At 41.8% G+C, this 12,471-nt stretch overlaps 1 protein-coding gene across 3 annotated transcripts in view; it reads right to left on the reverse strand.

Moving 5' to 3' along the window:
• Window positions 1-1,495: 1,495 nt before the first annotated feature.
• DAP3 (death associated protein 3) overlaps window positions 1,496-12,471 on the reverse strand; it is a 39,939-nt gene continuing 28,963 nt past the window's right edge. For all 3 annotated transcript variants that reach the window (XM_019953682.2, XM_019953684.2, XM_019953676.2), the window contains exons 4-13: window positions 12,135-12,236; window positions 10,164-10,272; window positions 9,936-10,028; window positions 8,758-8,888; window positions 7,991-8,071; window positions 7,746-7,904; window positions 7,026-7,085; window positions 6,510-6,599; window positions 2,743-2,860; window positions 1,496-1,841 (exon numbers count right to left, since the gene is read on the reverse strand). In XM_019953682.2, coding sequence (XP_019809241.1) covers window positions 1,756-1,841; window positions 2,743-2,860; window positions 6,510-6,599; window positions 7,026-7,085; window positions 7,746-7,904; window positions 7,991-8,071; window positions 8,758-8,888; window positions 9,936-10,028; window positions 10,164-10,272; window positions 12,135-12,236 — 1,029 coding nt within the window. In that variant the 3' untranslated portion in view covers window positions 1,496-1,755. The remainder of the gene's footprint in view (window positions 1,842-2,742; window positions 2,861-6,509; window positions 6,600-7,025; window positions 7,086-7,745; window positions 7,905-7,990; window positions 8,072-8,757; window positions 8,889-9,935; window positions 10,029-10,163; window positions 10,273-12,134; window positions 12,237-12,471) is intronic.

Raw genomic sequence — 12,471 nt, forward strand, 5'->3', positions numbered from 1 at the left:
ACAGCAGACTCTAATGAAAAATCCTGATATACATTCAGACTCTATCATAGTAATTTTTCAAATAAAGCATTAATAAAATCCAAGTTATAAACAGTAGCTACCTGTCATTTAATGCAGACCCACTGTGAGGCACTTGACATATATCATGTGATTTAATTCTCACAAAATCCCTGAAAGTTTAGCATTATTATTGCCTTTACATAAGGTGAAACAGAGATAAGGTAAAATTAGAGAAGGAAATAGGGTAAGACAGATAGCTAGTAAGTGGCTGTGCTAAGTCACTTCGGTTATGTTCGACTCTGTGCGACTCCATGGACGGTAGCCCGTCAGGCTCCTCTGCCATGGGATTCTCCAGGCAAGAATACCGGAGTGGGTTGCCACTCTCTTCTCCAGGGGATCTTCTCGACCCAAGGATGGAACTGGCGTGTCTTACATCTAACCTGCACTGGCAGGTGGCAAGGTTTCGTGGTAAACCTGCATTTACCACTAGCGCCACCTGGGAAAGCCCAAAAAGTGGGAACCAAACTTCTGACTATAACCAGCCACGTGGACCTGGTGAGAACCAGACTCTTCTGAAACTGATGTGAGTCTCTGTTTTCTCAAATCTCAGAAAGCTGGTAACAGATACTACTATTCTGTTAATACATGGATTAAAGGTGTTAATTCATTCCATACAGTGTGTGCTGTGCGGCAGTGGTCCCCAACCTTTCTGGCACCAGGGACCAGTTTCACGGAAGACAGTGTTTTCCACGGTGGAAGAAGGGGAGGCAGGATAGGTCCAGGCGGATTCGAGCACGTTGTGATTTGCTGTGCACTCCACTTATTTGTGCCGTGCGCGGCTTTCTCTAGCTGCGCTCAGTGTGGGCTGCTCTTCACCGGGGCGGGAGGGCTTCTCGCTGCAGTGGCTTCTTTTGTCGCAGAGCACAGGCTCTAGGTGCTTCGGCTTCAGGAGCCGTGGCTCTTTGGCTCTGGAGTGCGGGCTCAGTAGCTGTGACGTCCAGGCCTAGTCTCCCAGTGGCGTGCTGGATCCGGACAAGAGACTGAACCGGCGTCCCACAAACCACAAGGCAGAGTCTTAACCCCTGGGCCACCAGGAAGCCCTGCTGTGCACCTTATTTCTATTAGTATCACATCAGCTCCATCTCAGATCATGAGGCATTAGATCCTTACCGTTGGGGACCCCTGCTCTGGGGGTTTAGAACTTATTTCTTTCAGGAAGCTGTAGAAAGGGGCTGTACCATACAAAACTGCCACACTTGTCTGGAGTTTGAGGAAACTTCTTAGGGACCATGATAAAAGTAAATAGGAAGTGAATGGTCTGGGAGAGATAAGTCAAGCTATCAGTCCCAATCTCATAAACTGAATAAAGACTGGAAAATTTCTGTAGAATTTAGTCTCTTCAGACCCTCAATAAGCAGAATGCCAAAGAAATTCAATTTGGCCAATTCCAAATAGGCTCTTTCCATCTTATAACACAACACTTTAAGAAACATACTTAATTTTTAAGGAAAAGCTACATGATTATTTAAAATGTGAACACCACAGCTAATAAACCGGTGTTAGTTTCAGGACATCTTGTTGCCACCACAGGCCCAGTACAAGGAACCCACCACAACAGAGGCTGGGAGCTGACTGCAGTCCCATGGCTCCACGTGTACCGGCGCCGGCTGCTCTTCCTGTATACCGCGGGGCCTCCCATCTGACTGGTCCATTAAAGAAACATCCATTGTCTTCCATGCACTTTGTGACCGTGGCTTAGAGGTAGGCACAGAGCCGCTCCAGCAGCCCGGGATTCCTGTTACTTAAGAACAGCAGCTCCTTCTTCCCTTCTTCTGTATGAGCTAAAATAGAATCAAACATAGATAATTGGCAGATTTCTCCTGCAGCATTGTTACTCAGCAAAATCTACAGTCAGAGGCTACGTTATCCAAGTTATATTCTGATGTAATTAATACTCCCAAGACCTCACTTCTAGACCCTTTATTCTGCAATGCCCCCCACCCAAGTATTATTTTTTCTATGCATAATTTTCTTTTCTTTCTGTTCCTCCAACCAGCATCTAACCCTCCCGCTGTTCCAAGACTATACTCTGGACTTGAAGGGCTCTTGTGAAATCTCACCATGGTGCCTCCTAACTCATCATGCTGCAGTGACTTTATACACTCCCCCTTATTCCTCTAATAACCATCCCAATTTGCAGGTAATTCTCTATCATCTAGTGACAGAAACACCTTTATTTTTCCTCCACCCCTACCCCACACACCCCAGAACTAAGGGCAAGCGTAGAATGAGCAGCTGGCACACTTTCATACGCAGATACTAGGACAGGTATGGCAAGGATTTGGTTTGGTGCTGGAGTAACTCCTCACATGGTTTCAGTCATTCTGTGGGTGTCCCAGCACGTAAGCCTCTCAATCCAGGCTTGCTGAATGCTAAGTAGGTGCAACAGCGAGAGTGTGGCAGCAGCTAAGCCCCTGGAAGCTCTCCAGTGGCTCCTCTATGAGCACAAGCACCTTATTCTAGAGTAATACAAGAATTCGGGGAGAGAGATAATGTCTCATATAAATTAAACTATAACCACCCGCCAACCTCACACTTTCTTCACCATCTAATCAGCCAGGAAGAGATCAAGATAAAAGGGAAAAAAGATGAAAAACAAATTACAGGCTGCTCCTGAGGGAAGAAATCAAGGTTCTGTCTCAGTGGGGTTCTTCTGTGAGAGGAAACAATTAAGCAACTGACCTTTCTCATGTTGAAGCCAATTGTTCTCCAAATAATACTGAATACAACCTTCAAATTCCTTTGGGTTATAATTGGAAACCAGGATGGGAATAAAGGGATCCAGGGTATCAAATCCTTCCTGGAGAAGAAAAAGGATAAAGAAATAGTATTCGTTAAGTGACAAATTGGTATTTATTTAAACACTTTTGAGGGTAAGGTCTTTGCTTTTGTTCTGTTCCACCTGATTTCACATTCTCTGGGGCTGGTTACTGTTGTTCTACATGACCACACACAGTGTATTTAAAAAAGAGATAATGCCTGAGACACAGGGCGAGGGGGTGCCACTTATCTGAGAGTATACCCGCATAAACATATACAACCTTCAACTTTTTGGAGTTCTAACTTCAACAGTCAACAATAGTTTTGATGGTTCATATACTCCAAAAAAAAAACCAAAATGACAAGGAGTGGGGGAAAAGATCCTGAATGGCATATAAACTGAAACAAATGAATCAAATTGTATTTTAAAGTTCAAACATAACACTGAAGGGAGAAGGGAAGCTAAGAGAAACTAACTTGCGGATAGAGTATTTGAAGAAAGACTCTGGCTCCTGTCTGAGTCTTTGCAACCCCATGGGCTATACAGTCCCTGGAATTCTCCAGGCCAGAATACTGGAGTGGGTAGCCTTTCCTTTCTCCAGGGGATCTTCCTATGATCAAACCTGGGCCTCCCCCATTGCAGGCAGATTCTTTACCAGCTGAGCCACGAGGGAAGCCCAGGAACACTGGAGTGGGTAGCCTATCCCTTCTCCGGCAGATCTTCCCGACCCAGGAATCAAACCACTGTGTCCTGCATTGCGGGTGGATTCTTTACCAACTGAGCTATCAGGAGAGCCCAAAGACCCTTAGGCTAAAGATGAAAACTGCTCTGAAACATAGTGAAACTAAATAAAAGGGAAAAAAAATTTTGTGTTCTAATGTCTGGCAAGGAAATGGCCAAGACCGAGGCTTGCTGAGAGCAGAGGCCGTCCCAGTCCCCAGGCTGATCTTAAGAGGAGGCTGCAGAAAGCTGGGCAGCCACCATCAAGAAGGCCCTGTCAGGCCAGAGCTCCTTTGCCAGTGTAGGTTCCTCAAGTCAGGACTGCATAACTAAACCAGTGGAACTTTTTAACAGCTTTTTTCCCCCAAAATGCTTTGTAGTTGTGTGTGCAGCACTTTGCCCTGATATGTGTGCTGTACAATAAGAACCAAATCTAATATATTCTGGGGACAAAAAAACAAACCCACTTCTTACTTATAGAGAGGCAAGGGTTAGCAGTTCTGAAATTACTTTTTCTGTAATCTAAGATTGAGCTAATATGTAAATACACTGTGAATGAGAACAGAGTTCCTACTGGAGATGAGGTTTTCAAATATGGAAAGCAAGAAGGATATAATGAATGCTGTGATGCTAGCTGGAATTACAAGTATCAGACTTCTGTTTTTTTTAATGTAGAGAAACAGATACAGATGTGTGTGCTTATGTATACAGAAACACATGTGTACAGAACATATACACATGTATGTACGTATGTATATATAAATAGTGCATATATCTACTTGCTGACTCTGCTAGAGGGCCTGGAAGAAGGGACACCCACATCCTAGTAGTAATAAGTATACCTCGCACTCAGGTCTTGGTTTCTAAATACCATCCTCCTCCAAAATGAACCAAAGCTCCTTGGAGAAGTGGCTGATTTTAGCACGGGGGTATGGAAAATACAAGGTGAATCTAGAACATATTCTTGTGCCTAAGAAGTGCTTAGAAAAGACGGGGGCAGAGGAGGAGACGTATGGAGAAAAACGAGGGCGACGTGTTAAAGGGACAGAGCAGCCAGCTTCAAGGGCACCTACTGGCCCAGTCTGGGGTAACTTAAGCACCAAAATAAAGAACGATAGTCAAGGTTTGTGTGTGCATGTTCAGTCGCGTCCGACTCTGCAACCCCACGGACTGTAGCCTGCCAGGATCCTCTGTCCATGCAATTTCACAGGCAAGAATACTCGAGTGAGTTACCATTTTCTCCTCCAGGGGATCTTCCTGACCTAGGAATTGAACATTTGTCTCTTGTGTCTCCTGCATTGGCAGGCAGATCCTTTACCACTGTGCCACTTTTAGAATCCATTAAATAAGAATCCACACTCTTATGTGTAGCAACAAATATATAAATATATAATGCAGAAAGGAAAATTCTTAAATATAAGAGAGGGTCAACTGATATACATTTAGTAGTAATGATGGCGCTAGAAAATATCCATCTTCTAACTGTCATGTGATTTAGGGCAGAATCACTAATGAAAACTAAAACTGCTAAGGGGCAGCTTGAGAAATAGTCTCAAAGTATATCTTCATGAGATATTTATTCATTATGAAGGGAAAAGAGTAACTTTGTTAAGGAGACAAAGTGGACATCACCTTAATCAAGTGTTCAAAGTTTATACTGCCAGTAAGAGGAGAAATAAGCTTTACGTGCGTTCAGATATTATGCACTGAGAAGGCACAATATAACTTCTAACATCCCATATACTCAGGAAAAACACATCAGACAAACCCATAAAGTAACCCAACATAAGACAACTAGCATATACTCCTCAAGAACAGGATATAAACATGGAGGTTATAAAGACTGAGGTGCTGCACCAGATTGAAGGAGACTAAAGCATCAGGGCAGTAAGTGCAGTGCATCGTCCAGGACCCTCCTTCCCTGTAAAGGACGCTACAAAACTGGCAAAATCAGAATGTACTATATACGTAACAGTCAACGTTAATTTTCTGATTTTGGTAATTGGGATGTGTTTATACATTAGAGTCTCTTTGATTTTAGAAAATATGCATATTAACGAGGGCTTCCCCGATAGCTTAGTTGGTAAAGAATCCACCTGCAATGCAGGAAACCCTAGTTCGATTCCTGGGTCAGGAAGATCCCCTGGAGAAAGGCTAGGCTACCCACTCCAGTATTCTGGGACTTCCCTTGTGGCTCAGCTAGTAAAGAATCTGCCCGCAATGCAGGAGGCCCAGGTTCGATCCCTGGGTTGGGAAGATTCCCTGGAGAAGGGAATGGCTACCCACTCCAGTATTCTGGCCTGGAGAAGTCCATGGACTGCGTAGTCCACGGAGTTGCAAAGAGTTGGACACGACTGAGCGACTTTCACTTTCACGATATAAAAGAGGGCATCATATCTCAGGTTCAGTTCAGTTCAGTTAAGTCACTCAGTCATGTCTGAGTCTTTGCGATCCCATGGGCTGCAGCACAACAGGCTTTCCTGTCCATCACCAACTCCCAGAGCTTGCTCAAACTCATGTCCATTGCGTCAGTGATGCCATCCAACCATCTCATCCTCTGTTGTCCCCTTCTCCTCCCACTGTCAATCTTTCCCAGCATCAGGGTCTTTCCCAATGAGTCAATTCTTTGCATCAGGTGGCCAAAGTACTGGAGTTTCAGCCTCAGCATCAGTCCTTCCAAAGAACACCCAGGACTGGTCTCCTTTAGGATGGACTGGTTGGATCTCCTTGCAGTCCAAGGGACTCACAAGAGTATCTCAGGTTACTATTACAAAATTCAGAATTAAAAAAAAAAAAAAAGATGGAGAGAAAGAGTAAAGCAAACATGGTAAAGTGTTAACATTTTAGAAATCTAATTAAAGTGCAGAGGAATATGATTTTTCTCCAAGTCTGAAATTATGCCCCAATATATATATGTGTGTATCTTCAGACAGAATGACTAAAGTAAACAAATTTTCTGTGATCAGACCTTTCCCAGCAACTCCTGGGGCAGATAGGCTTTCCGGGGCTTAAAGAGAGACCCAGTCTGGCTCACAGTCAACACGATGGCACCTCCTTGCTGAAAGAAGAAAAAGCTGAATTTCAGCAAGACAGAAAAATGCATTTTAATCATCTGCAGATTTTTTTTTATCATATATAACAGTTAAATGGCAACTAAATTTTAATTTGTGATTTGACCCTGACAGTAAATTGCTACATGATCTTAAATTTATCAAAATCCTCTCCAAAGTTGGTAAGAAATAAAAACACCTTGAACAAATGCAGTAAAGTGAAATTATGCCAATATTTTTAAAAAAAATGCTTTTGAATAAGTGTACTCCAGTCAAGTGGAGAGATAAGCCAAATTACAGACATTAAATAAGATAAAAGAACTTTCTGTCCACGTACTTAGAGACTGGTTAAGTATTAGCAATGAAGCAATCAAACATCTTTAAAATGAAAATACGTTTTTTTCTGAAACGTGTTAGGCACTGTATGTACTCACCCAATCATTTTTCACCATTTTCCTCAGGTTGTAAATAAGGGCTAGTTCTTCCGGGGTAATCTGCATATTGGTCAACGTGTGAGAGGGAGAAGGAGAAGAGAGGGAGAGAAGAGAACATTACTTGCTTTACCTGGATGCTCTCCTGAGATAGCTGCATTGACAACAACCTAAAAATCCTCAACTGGGATTTCTCTGGTGGTCCAGTGGTTAGGACTCCATGCTCTCACTGCCAAGGGTCCAAGTTCAATCCTTGACTGGGGAACTAAGATCTCACAAGCCATGCTGCATGGCCAAAAAAAAACAAACTACATAACTATGTACCTGGAGGTACAACTCTGGGATAAGCTACGCGGCCACTGGTCCTCAAACTGCCCTGCTTCTGGAGATTAAAAACAGTAGAAAAAATAACCACTGCCCCAAACCACTTATTACCTTGATGCTTCTGATCGTCTCTGCTTAGAATACGGAACATCATTTTGAAAAGACAATAGAAAAAATTGTGAAAAGGAAACACAGCTTTTGCTGTCATGCTCTTGGTGTTCAGCGGATGATAGAACATGGCATCACCTTGTCCTGATACTATTTTCACTATACGTCTTATTTCATATATTCCAAAAGCAAGAAAATACACTGCCTGGTTTAAAAGGCTATGTCTCAGCCTACATATGTAATGATTCCTGCAATCAGAGAAACCAAAATAGAGAAACTTAGTTTTCCTACCGGGCTTTTATCTTCTCTTTTCAGTGTGGTCCTTCCCCAGAGAGCATTGACTCCATCCACTGCCACCAGGAGGCGAAAAACACCCAGAGAACTTTGCCTCTTCAGCTCTTTAAGCACAATCCCAACTGCATCTGTGGCATTCCTCACTCGCATTATGCCCTGGAGGGGAAGAGAGACGGTGGACTGCAGTGCTACAAGAGGCTCTCTGGTTATGACAGAGTACACGTTCTGTCTCTTTTAAATACCTGTTCAACTACTTCTGCCAGAGGACTGCCTTTCTCAGTGCTTTCTCGCTTATTCCAGACATACTTGTCTTGAACTTTTATCTAAAAATAAAACAAAGACCAAAAAAGGCCACTTAGCCTGAGAATGAACCCATCCCTAGCTAGGCAGGTAGGGTAGGAGGTTGAGGTTATTAGCAGTCAGCTTTAATCTATTTTTCAAGCCGAGTAAGAGACCTTGGCAGGAAGTGGAATGATTTTTAGCCCATTTCTGCCTGGAGCATAAAGAAACACAAGAAAAAACATAAGGGATTCTGATTAAAAAGGCCCAGGATGAAGCCTTGCTATCTGAATTTTTAACAAGCTCCTAGGTGATTCTGACTTACATCCAGAGTTGAAAACCCCTAGCCTAGAGATTGTGAACAAGAATCACTTAAAAATAATTTTACAAATCTGTTTCTGGTTCCTAAAAGATCCAATCTGGAAAAAATTATGTAGTTGAAATGTTTGTTTAGAGGATTTTAGGCTGTCACCTTGGAAAAGTCAATGAATCTGTCTGGACTTCCTTTTGCTACACACCAGATGCAGACAGCTTACTGCTGCCTCTATTTCTCATGCATAAATGAGTTTCAGGGTATGAACTCACGGTGAATAAATGTATGAAAGAAAGAAAAAATGGTATAGTTACCCCAACTACAATATTAGTTCTCCATAGTCTACTGGTACTTAGGGCACAAAGAAGATAAAATCTTAAGGACTGTCCAGCACCAAACTTCTGGGAGTCTAGTCACCTGACTCAAGAAACGCTCATTTGCAGTTTTGAAATTCTTCAGCCAGATTGAAGCTTCTAAAGGTTGATCAAAGCGCTGTTTGTTGTAGGTGGACTGCAGAAGATCCCGGCAGTTTTTCACCCAAAGGTGAGCTAATCAAAAGGCAAAAGAAAACAAACTAGGTAGAACTGAGTGTATTCAACTCAAAATACTCCGTGCCCCTTTCTGTTACGGGAGATGACTTTAGATTCCCATATGTATTTCTTAAAGCCTTCCTGCTTCAGAGGTTTATTTTTTAGTCTGCCGCTGCTACTGCTAAGTTGCTTCAGTCGTGTCCGACTCTGTGCGTCGGACTTCCCCATCCCTGGGATTCTCCAGGCAAGAGTACTGGAGTGGGGTGCCACTGCCTTCTCCAATGCATGAAAGTGAAAAGGGAAAGTGTCTAGTTCATAGTAAATATTATCACTATACACAATACACGAACAAATGGATTAAAGGTCACCTTAGCTTCTTGGCAGTTTTAGTTAGAATATGTCGATGCAAACAACACTGAACAAAACAAGGAGACAGGGACTTCCCTGATGGTCCAGTGGTTAAGAGTCCACCTACCAATGCAGGGGACACGGGTTTGACCCCTGGTCTGGCAAGATTCCACCTGCTGCAGAGCAACTAACCTCATCCTCTGTAACTACTGAGTCCGCACACTGCGATGAGAAGCCCATGTACTGTAACGAAAAGTAGGCTCTGCTCGCTGCAACTAGAGAAAGCCCACAGATGGCTACGAAGACCCAGTGCAGTCAAAAATAAGTAAAATTATGTACTAAAGAATCAAAACAAGGAGGGATGTGTATGAAGTGAGAGAGTGTAATTTTTAAACTTCATGCTGACAACCCAGAATGCTGGCAAGCAGTACCATGGCAAAGGCTCTGTGGGTCTCAAAGTTGTTACCTGATGGCATAAAGCCTGTGGTGAACACAAAGGTGGGAGTTCATGCTCATGGGCATCAGGTAACTACCAGAGGCCTGCGTTACCCAGAGGACCACTGGGCCAAAATACTTCATTCCTATTATCAAAAGGTTCCTGAACTACCTCACACCAATCTGCCTCTGGAGCAGAGCCCTGCCAGAAAACTGAAGTCACAGTGCCACCACAGTAACAGAATAACTAACCCCAACAGAGTGAGGGGAGGAAGTTCTTACCATCTGGAATATGCAGTATCAGCCAGTCTTGTTTTGCACAGAAATGAATAATATGGCAAAGACTGAGGGTTTTTCCTGTTCCCTTTTCGCCATCTAAAGCACTTGCTGTTAAAGAAACCACTACCAAAAGGGACACTTCCACTGTCAAGAAATAAAGCATTTCTTCTTTTCCCACATTTGAGGGAGGAAGCACTGGCTCAGACAGCCCGGGCAAGCAAGAAAGGATACAGAGAACATATCGTACAGCTGGGTGAGCAAAATTGGTGTTTTTCAGGTAATGCAGGAGCTCGAGGGCTGGTTTCCTTACCATCAGGCAAGCTTCATTGAATGTCTTCACCTAACAAGACGGGAAAAGAGGGAGAAAAGGGTGGGGCTGGAAAGTCTAGCCAGCTCTGGTAATATACACCGAGCCTAATACAGCAACCATAGGATCAAACTGCCTACTCTTCATTTACTCAGTTAAAGGATGTTGGTATTTAATTCGAAAATTTAACCATGTAATTTAGCTAAAAATTAAAACACATCATCCCACACTGAGCACATAACAGTCAGCTTTTGATTATTTCTGTAAATGAAGCATTAGTTAATTGAAATTTATAAAAAATTCTGATGTCTCATAACATAACTATGCACACTACTTAAGGTTGATACAAATATTACAAGTGTGTAAAATGCTGAACAAGGTATCTGATACATGCTAATCATCAAATCAGCTGATGGCATAAAGCCTGTTAATTCTTTAAAATTTATTTTTAGCTAGATCTCACTGTAACCACCTATACTTTTCTCTGAACTATATATGTACCAGCTCAGGAGCAGGTGTGACCAGTTGCCTCAGCTATGAGGCCATACTTGACAATACCAGCATATAGATATACCAGAGAACTAACACACAAAATTAATTCCTTTTTAAAAAAAATTAATCCCCTTTTAGCCACCAGGAATAGTTTGGTGGAAAAATTTTGGAAGCAGTGATATGTGTGAAAATGGTTTGCAAATAAAGTATTTAATGATGTGTATTGATAAAAATAAATATCTAAAAAATACTATTTACAAGTATGTTAGATAAAGGTTAAAATAATGTTGATTTTTTTTTTTTAATCCTAACCAAACAACTGGATTGGAAGAGGACTTTGACAGGTAAGTTCAAACTTAACAAAAAGTGAAAACTTCAAAAACATGATACAGATATTAAAACAGAAATGCTGTTATTAGGCAATATGACAGTACTAAATACACAGACAATAGCGAGCGGGTTGGCTTTTTACATAAATGGAAGCTGTGGAAAGAATGAGTGATTCCCTCCAAAGCTCTGGTGGGTAAGCCATTCTGAAAGCAACCTGGGATACAGTTAGACCCTCAGAACCACGTTAGAGATTGCACTATGAATGTCTTGGAACAGTTTAAAGTAATGATTTCTTCTAATTGTGTCCTATTTCCAAACAACAAAAATTTTGATGAGAGTCTATGGTCGAGAATTAGCTCCTTTACTGGTGTCTCATCTGATTTCTTGAAATGAAGCACACTGAAGAAATGACATCCTCTGGCTTCTAAGCTAAATATCACCTGCACAGTCAAGTTTGATATTTCAGTAAGAAGGAATAATTTCTGAGACTGAAAATAATTAAGCAGGAATTAGCCAAAGAACCAGTTTTGCCAATAAACCCTGCTTCCAGTTAACTGAATTCTTTCACTGGCTATTAAGGCAACCCAAGATCACACTCTTTGGGTTGACGTTATGACTACAAAACTATTTTCTGAAAACCCATGAGACTGAAGAACAATGAGTGATGCATCTAAGCCATATGCTGTTTCTGACTCATGAATACGTTTTTGTTTTTCTACACATATTAACTATTTTCAGGATATCTTGCTAAAGCAAATATTAAATTAATTTTTAACAATTTTTGAAGGCTGAAGTTTCTAGAAACCTGTTGGGTAACACAAGAAAAAAGAGTGGGGTATTATTTATTTACTTAAGAATATTTTGCCTGGCTTCAAAAAGGATTTAAACTCGTTAACTTCAGATCTGCTTAAAATAATAACAACAGCACTATTCACAAAAAATAATCAATAGCTGAATTTATCTTTTTAAAGATTCAAATTAAATCTTTTAGTTTTCTACTCATTTAATTCTACACCTCTGCTATCAACACCTTGTGTTACAAGTTCCCTCCAAAACCCTCCCGTTTTGAGCACCTGCATTACAAAGCGAGGAGGTAGGCCATGGGGGAACACGGTCTTCAGTTCTTGGATGGATATGTTGTAGTGCTGACCCACGTGCTGCTCCCCATGCTTGGCCTAGGAAATAAAAATGCAAACAAGTATAATGGAGAGCGACAAAGACTTTGAAAAAGCATCAAGGGCTTTCTAGACGCTACTGAGGAAACAGTTCTCAGAGCTGGAAAAGATATTCTATTCTTTAATTTCTTATCTTAGACAAAAATGTTCACTATTGTCCCCAAATCCACAGTGCATGTATTGAACACAAAGCTTATATTGGCCTGAATGATGCAGCCAGTTGCTCAGCAACATG

Source organism: Bos indicus, chromosome 3 (assembly GCF_029378745.1).
Source record: "Bos indicus isolate NIAB-ARS_2022 breed Sahiwal x Tharparkar chromosome 3, NIAB-ARS_B.indTharparkar_mat_pri_1.0, whole genome shotgun sequence".
Classification (NCBI taxonomy): Eukaryota; Metazoa; Chordata; class Mammalia; order Artiodactyla; family Bovidae; genus Bos; species Bos indicus.